Source organism: Sciurus carolinensis, chromosome 3 (genome assembly GCF_902686445.1).
Source record: "Sciurus carolinensis chromosome 3, mSciCar1.2, whole genome shotgun sequence".
NCBI classification, from domain to species: Eukaryota; Metazoa; Chordata; class Mammalia; order Rodentia; family Sciuridae; genus Sciurus; species Sciurus carolinensis.
In genome coordinates, this window is record NC_062215.1 from 25,168,015 (window position 1) to 25,175,835 (window position 7,821).

General features: G+C 55.3%; 1 protein-coding gene across 2 annotated transcripts; it reads right to left on the reverse strand.

The window, feature by feature from the left end:
• Positions 1 to 168: 168 nt before the first annotated feature.
• On the reverse strand, positions 169 to 7,604 carry Phospho1 (phosphoethanolamine/phosphocholine phosphatase 1). Of its 2 annotated transcripts, none has more exons than XM_047545151.1 (4): positions 7,380 to 7,604; positions 6,035 to 6,126; positions 3,619 to 3,730; positions 169 to 1,807 (listed from the first exon to the last, which is right to left on the reverse strand). In XM_047545151.1, exons 3-4 carry the CDS (start codon positions 3,661 to 3,663, stop codon positions 1,049 to 1,051), a joined length of 804 nt encoding a protein of 267 aa, XP_047401107.1. In that variant the 5' UTR covers positions 3,664 to 3,730; positions 6,035 to 6,126; positions 7,380 to 7,604; the 3' UTR covers positions 169 to 1,048. The 2 variants fall into 2 exon arrangements, with proteins under 2 accessions (XP_047401107.1, XP_047401109.1); XM_047545153.1 differs by having other exon boundaries at positions 169 to 1,931.
• Positions 7,605 to 7,821: the final 217 nt, after the last annotated feature.

Sequence of the window (7,821 nt, forward strand, 5' to 3'; positions counted from 1 at the left end):
TGTGTGTGTGTGTGTGTGTGTGTGTGTGTGTCTGTGTGTGTGTTTTCAGTCTTGGTTCCTCAATCTGAGCAGTAAGGACAACCTTCCTCACTTAAGAGAGGCTGAAAGCAAACAACACCTCATTCTCAACCCCCAGACTGCGGCGCAATAGAGATCTCAGTCACTTTGTCCCCCTTCACCTCCTTTATAGTTCTCAAACACCAGAGGGAGAAGGGGCTTGGTTTTCCCTGACTCTGCTTTAAAACATCATGGCTTTCTGTCCCATATGGAAAGAGGGGGACGTGGAGGATGATTTTGGTGAAGTCCCTGGGCTCTTGCTGCATAGACGAGACTCGGTGCGAGGAGATACCTTCGCACGCTGTGAAGTCCCTGGCTGGTCTTAACGGAGGTGGACGGTGTACTACCTCGTTCTACCACCAGGAGGCGACTGTTCCCTCTGGGTTTTGTTCTGTTGTTTTGTTGTTGTTTTCCATTTAGAGGTGCTGGTGGGCTGGGAGGGGGTCGGCAAGGTGTTGCGAGTACAGAAATAGTGTGGGATTTCCGTGGCTGAAGCAAGATCGAGGAGGTCTGGAGCTGTCAGCAGAGAGGATCTGTCTCCACGGAAAGTCCGGTGCGGCCATGAGGAGCTTGGGGTCCTGGGTCCCCTTGAGAGAAGACTGGGGGAGGGGAGGTCACGCAGCGGAGGCAACAGTTAAAGCAGTGGGAGGTGTTCGTTTTCTCATCTGCCAAGGAGCCCCTTCCTCCCAGTTCGGAGCACAGGGTTTTGGAAACGCTGCTGTCCTTCAGGGTATGCACACCACTCCGCTATGGACAGACTCCAGAATCGAACTGTTTGCCGTGGAACTGGGGACGGCAGCAGATCTGGGTCAACTGCATAGATAGGGACCGTTTCGAACCTCTCCCAGAACGAAATTCCAGAAATTACCGGAGGGACATAGCAAAGCGAAAAGGGAAGAGGGAGTAGTAAAACTAGGTTTGTCTTTCCCAATTCCCCCTCCCTGCCCTTCCTCAGCCCTCTCGCCGGGGCGCCCCCTCCAGGCGGCAGTGCTCAGCATGTCTTCAGCACCTGTTGCAGATGGAGGCGCACATCCGTGGCGGTTTCCCAGGGCACCACGCTGGCGCGGAAGGAGCTGGGCTCGGCCTTTTGTGCCTCCTGAATGAGGCGGTGCATGGGGTAGCCACGGCGCGGGAAGGCCACATCACCGCCCGCCAGCAGCCCCATGGGGCAGAAATCGTTCGCACCATCGCCCACGTAGAAGAGGCGCTCGAAGTGCACACCATCGTGGGCCCGCTCGCGCAGGTAGTCGCTGAGCACCTTGTGCTTGCACATGTTGGCTGGGCAGCGCGTGCAGCTGTGTGTGTGGAAGGGCCGCAGCACCAGCAGTCCCCGAGCGTCAGGCCCGGAGGGATTGCTGAGGATGCGACGGAACAGGCCGTGGTGGCCGGCGGCACGCAGGGCGCTCTCTACACCGAAAGTGTTGGCATCCGAAATGAGAATAACTTCGAAGCAGGAGCCCTGCTTGGCCACAAACTGTAGCAAATCTCCCATACCCGGAGACAGGGGGATGGCCTCGTAGATAGCGCGCAGGTCCCGCGGCCGCACGCCCTGCTCACCCAGGTACTTGAAGACGCGCTGCATGTACTCGTTGTAGAAGCCCTCGCGGTAGGTGGCTCTCAGGCTCTCGGGCAGCCGCTGGCCTGGCGCAGCGCGCACAATCGAGTCGTCGCTGTTTTCGTCCACGATGGTCTCGTCAAAGTCGAAGGTCAGGAGGAAGCGCGGTGTGCCCTGCGCAGCCATCCCGCTGTCCTGGGAGCAGGAGGAAGGGGTGCAGGAGGAGGAGGAAGGGACAAGCGAAAGGGGGCGCGGCGGGAGCCGGCCGGGGAGAGGCTGGTTAGAAGGCCACGGCCAGAGGCGCTGGCACATCCAAGACCTGAGGAGGACCCAAGGCTGGTTAACCTCTGAAGAGTACCCAAAGCTGCGCCCCATCCCGCCCCACCCTTCCCTGCCCACCCTCTTGCACCTTAACCACACTAGGATTTACGCCCAGGGGACCATTCTAGTGCTGAAGGGTTTCCTTGGCTCCTGTTTCTGCTAATCTCATCTGGGGTCACTGGGGCACTATAAGGTCAACTTGGTAGAGTAGCTTCCTAGGGGTCACTCCTTTGGGAGGTTCCTGGACACAAATGATTTAGAGACTTCTCGTGGCCCCTGTGGTTGGTATGGACAAAAAGAGGGTGGAGGGAATAGATCCTCCTTCCACAACACAAGCAGAGTTAGGGGAGAGGGGGACTACCCATTTGCCCAGCGGGAACAAGCTCCGTATTATCCTTTTGGTCCTTGTAGGATCAGTGGCCTACGGGACTGTGATGGACGATAAGGAGCTGGGCTCCAGGGAAGGTTCTTTGGGCATCCTCCAAGGCATGCAGATATTGAGCGCCAGGCCCCAGGGTTAGGTGCCTGGGCCTCTGCATTGGCCAGACAACTGGATTGGGCCCTAGGAATTACCAAGTAGGTGGACTGACCACACAAGACCCAGGGAGGTTCTCTGGGAGCTGCTTCCAGACAGATGGCTCTGGGTAGGGATCCGGGGATGGAATACAGCTTCTCCAGGGATTTTAGGGCCCTGTGCTGACAGCTGATCACTAATCACTTGCCAAATCCCTGGGAGGAACGTGTCAGCAGGTGGGGTTTCTGCCAGAGTCCGAAGCAAGCGGGCAGCAGGAGAAGCAGTGGGGCTTGGGGAGGTAGAAGCCTCCCGCGCCAGGCCACGGCATACCTGGGAGACAGGTAAGGGAGAGGAAAGAGAGCAGCAGTGGCTGAAAAGGTAGATGGGGAGGGGCAAGTAGTGGGGACATGAGGGGAGGACTAGGAGGAAGTCATGCTAGGAGAACGTGGAGACAGACTGCTGAACAGGAAGACAGAGAGGGGAGGGGGGTCCAGGACACCTTGCTGAAGTCATGTTAAGGATGGATGGATGGTGGTGGTGGTGGTGATGGTGGTGGTAGTGGTGTGTGTGTGTACAGCATGGGAGAGGATAGGCGAGCAATGGGAAAGTGTCAGGGCACAAAGAAAGGCAAGCAAATGAAGACAGCCAGAGCCCTCAGCGGCATGTCACCGCCACCCTTGCTTGCCAGCAGCTATGCGTGAGAGGGGCAGCATGAATGGATCCTGTACAGCTGCAGAATACCCGCCACATTACCTCCCCGCACCCCATCTCCCACCCCAATTCATCGAGATGGAGCCTGGTTTCTTCCTTCCCCTCTCTCTAATCTGCCCGGGATGCTGATGGCCTGGCAGACCTTGCAGAACAAAAGACTAAGCTCCTCATTTTGGAGCAGGAATTTGACCCTGGTTATTTGCCTCCCTAACAGAACTGTCCCTTTGACCTCATCCCTAGAGTCATCCTCTGCTCTCACCAACATCCATCTGGGAGCCTCAGTGGCCCAGATCCCTGGAGCTAAGGATGTAAGGTAACCCACACCCAGGACAGAAGCTTCCAGGGATCACTAGAGCCCAGATGGAGGTGAGAGCAAGCCTGAAAGGGGCTAGAGAAGACCCCTCCCACTCCACAGCGGAAAAGTGCGGGCTGAAGCCCCATCCTGGAGGGATCCACTTACCCTAGTCAGGCATCGGAGGCCAGCAACTGGAAGACACCCAGTCATTGTCAGTGCATCACCCTGAGCACCACCTCTAGGGACTCTGTTGGCTGCCAGCCGTTGTCCAGAGCTCCTGACAACCAGAAAGTCCATTTACTGGGCCTGTCAGCTGGCTTTCCTTCCACCACTTTTGCCCACTTGGCTCTGTCACTTTTGCTGAGCCCCAGTAGCCACTCCCAGGATCTCAGCAAAAACAAGCCCTTAAATGGGCACAGCATTTACAGATGCACCTTGCTAGCATCCTCTTACAGTCCCCTAGCATGCCACAGAGGTCACAGATGGCATTGTATTAGAGACCAACACAACTGACTTGCCACTGTGAGTGGCAGTTGCATCTTAAAACCAGATTTTAGAGGCAGAGTCCAGGGATTTTTTTCTCCAGTATGATCACTGCCCCCTGCACATGTAGGGTACATCATAGTTTACAAACCACTTTTACTCCTTCTCTCCGTACTCAGTCTCATGAGATCAGCAGATAAGGCTCAGAGAGGTTGACTCACTTGCCCAAGGCCATGCTGTTTAAGTGGGGAATAGCCTGGGTCACGAGCACCTGGCCACAGCTTTGCCTTCCCTGTGCCCTCAAAAGGGAAGGGGCCTCCAGAGATCATGGCACATGCCTATAATCCCAGCAACTTGGGAGGCTGAAGCAAGAGGATCACAAGTTCAAGGTCAGCCTGGGAAATTTAGTGAGACCCTGTCTCAAAATAAATAAGGACTGGGGATTTAGTTCAGTGGCAGAGTACTTGCCCAGTATATGCCAAACCCTGGGTTCAATCCCCAGTAACACACACACACACACACACACACATATATACATGTAGAATATAAAAATAAAAAGGGATGGGAATATAGCTCAGGGTAAAGTATCCCTGGGTTCAATCCCCATGCCAAAATAATGATGATGTGGAAGGGGCCAGTGACCAGGATTTACTGTACCAAAGATGGGGGGCTGAGACCCCTGGGTTTTGCAAGTGAACAAGCCTCTCCAGTGCTCTCAGAGGTCTGGAGTCTAGCAGGTAGAACAGGAGTCAAGTTGAAATCTCTGCTGGATTTTGCTGTATGCCTTTGGGGACCAGGTTTGGCCTATTGAGGTCTGCATCAATGCAGCTACAAAGGACACCACCTACAGCTGCCAGCTCCTCCCTACTCCCCTAACCCCCTCCATCCAAGGGTTGAGTGAAAGACCAAAAGCATCTGGGATAATTGGAAGGATATTGAAAGCCAGGAGACTAGACCAGGAGCAAAGGTCTGGCTGCTTGCTGCCCTCTGGTGGTGACAACGGGTGACACTGTAAACTCCTGACTTTGTCAAGGTGACTCTCCCCTGACCATCCCAGGGGAACAGGGAGAAAAGACTGGCCCCTACAGAGATTGGGTCATCCCAGGAGCAGAACACAGGCTCTATGACCTTCCATCTCCTAGTGCGCCCTGCCTCCCCAGTTCAACCACTCATGCATCAAACCATTTCAGTGAGGATGAGATGTGGGTCTTAGTTTTTTCCCCCCAACAACTTTTCATTGGGAACAGAGAGAGGGCCAAAGGCTGAATGGGGCAGTTGGCAAAGAGTGTGATGGGGTTGGGAGGGGAGACGCAGGTTAAGGAGAAAGTGAGAGAAGGGGAGGGAGGCATGGGGGGGGGGGCAAGGGAATGGCATGTGGGTGGGAGGGTGTCCCCATTCAGAATCCTAGCTGATATCACATGTCTGCTGGGTCTAGGTGAGTCAAGGAGAAAGGTCAGAGGATGCCACTCCCTTTACAAAAGCAAACATGGACAGGCATGTGTCAGGCACACAGAGAAGCAAGGGGAAGATATGAAGATATCAAGGGGTGGCCAGAGCTACACGGAGACCAACTTTTATCCCACAGAAAAGGGTCTCATTGCTTTGTCCCTGTTTCCTTTCTTTTTTTAAATATTCTTCTTATTCCTTTTTTAAGCCAGGGATTGAACCCAATAGTGCTGTACCACTGAGCTACATCTCAGCCCTTTTTATTTTGAGACAGGGTCTGGTTAAGTTGCCCAGGCTGGTCTTGAACTTGTGATCCTCCCACCAGCCTTTTAAGTTGCCGGGATTACAAATTGTGCACCAACCAAGCCTGGCTTTGAATATTCTTCTGATCTTTAATTATGCTCAAACTTTTCATTTCTCATAGTAAAAGATGTAGTTACACTTTTTCATCTAATAGTATTTAAGGAAATCAGTTAAACACTTGTTTGGGAGATTGCCCTTGATTCTTTTCATCTTCAAAGCCAAAAGCCAGACATCTGCCCTGGAGACAGAGAAGGCCACACTGTGACACCCCCACCCCAGCTCAAGCAATCTGAGGGACCCATCCCCAGTTGGGGAATCTGGCTCCTATAAATTCCAAAAGGTCACTCACCTCTGGCAGCTTTGTCCTGAGTGATCAAATCCTTTTGTGGTCACCAAAAGGGTCTCCAAAAGAGGTCAGGATCTCTGAGTTTCTCCCTCAGGCTAGAGCAGGGAGAGGAAAGAAGGTTTTCTGGGGGTGGTGGCAGGGAGTCCATTTCTAGTCCCATGTAAGATAAGTGCCCGCCTCCTTGATTCATCTGGGATCATAGGTTCCTGCCTGCTTCCTCGTCTTTGACTCACTCAGATTAAATCTGTGGGGAGTGGAAGAGTTCCTGGGAATGGGGGAGGGAAATAGGACCCTCTTTGACATTGGGCCCTAAGCTTGAATTTCCCCTCCTAGTGGGTAGATGAAGCCCCCAGGAAAAGTTCTGGGGCAGTTTTCCAAAGGTCAAGTGCAGGATGAGAATGGGGTTGAGGACTCCTGAAACACCATGGTAACAGGCCCTCTTTGCCCCCAGACAAGTCTCCTATCAATCACTAGAAATCACATTCAACATTTTAAAGGTGGAATTCCCTCTCTCCCCGACACAGTACCCGCCAACTTCACCTTTCTTGTTCACCAACCCCAAAGAGCAACTAGGAAAAACTGGCTGAGAGAGGTCAAGCTAACATCACACATGGCGTGTGGGGGGTGGGGGGATCACACGGCATCAGAATCAGGATTAGAACTCAGGGGTCTCTGAGCCTCTTGGGGAAACTGCACCCGGTGCTTCCCCTATTGCCCTGGAGGCTCCCTTAGGCTCAGAGCGCTGTCCTAACTAGTTTCAGGGCAATGATTTGTGCATTGGTGCCAGTGAGGAATCTGGGACCAGGAGTCACCTCTGGGCTCTCTCCCTGCCTGGGTGGACACCCTGAGAGAAGATCCTCACTGGGTAGGGGTAGGGAGGTGGCAGCTGCGGTGGGATGGGGGGAGATATTTTTAGAGGTGACTGGAAAGCAGGCACTCTGGCACACCCCCAGCTGGCGGGCCCTCCACTTTAATGCGGGCGGGGGGTGCGAGGCTTGGGGAGAGAGGAGGACTTACGGGTGGCAGGGAGCAAGAAGGCACCTATTCCGTGGCTTTGCCAGAGCCGGAACGAAGGGACGCCAGGGCACCACCACGTTCTTGGGGTAGAAGAGGACTCTTTCCTCTGCTCCAGGGACTCCCCCACCGCCACGCGCGTGAGGAAGCGCCCTGAAACTCCACACAGCCCCCACCCTACACTGGGACCCCAGCCCTCCCCACCTCGCGGAGCCCAGGACTCACGTGGGAGCGGTGGCGGCAGAGATCTGTCCCGGCGGAGTTTGGAGAGTAAAGAGAGGGAAGGGGGTCTAGCTAAGGTATTTGGGCGCAGGATGGAGTAAGGGGTACTTACGGGAATTTGGGGGGACGCGGTGTCTTATCCACCCCCGGATTTCTGGGCTTCGGCTCACGAGTCCCTCCAGTCCCGAGGGACCGTGGATGATGTGCGTCTAAGCCGTCCCCTCCACCTGGCCCCCATCCCCCCGGGCCGCCGCCGCGTCCCCTTTAAATGCCCGGGAGCGGGAGCCCGAGCCGCGGCCGGCGCTGCGGCTGCCGCAGCACCGGGGCCCACCGCAGTCCCCGCACGTCACAAGAGACTGTCCAATCACAGTGGAGCCGGCGCACATCAAAGGGGCGGGCCGCCCACGGACCACGCCTCCCGGCTATCCGGGAGGCTCTGCGAGCGCGAGCGAAGGTGGGATTGGGCGCAGGGGCAAGAGTGGGAAGGTGGAGATGGGCGCGTCCCATCTGAGGCTCTTGGGTGGGGAGCACCCTCATTAGAGTGGCTGGCCCAC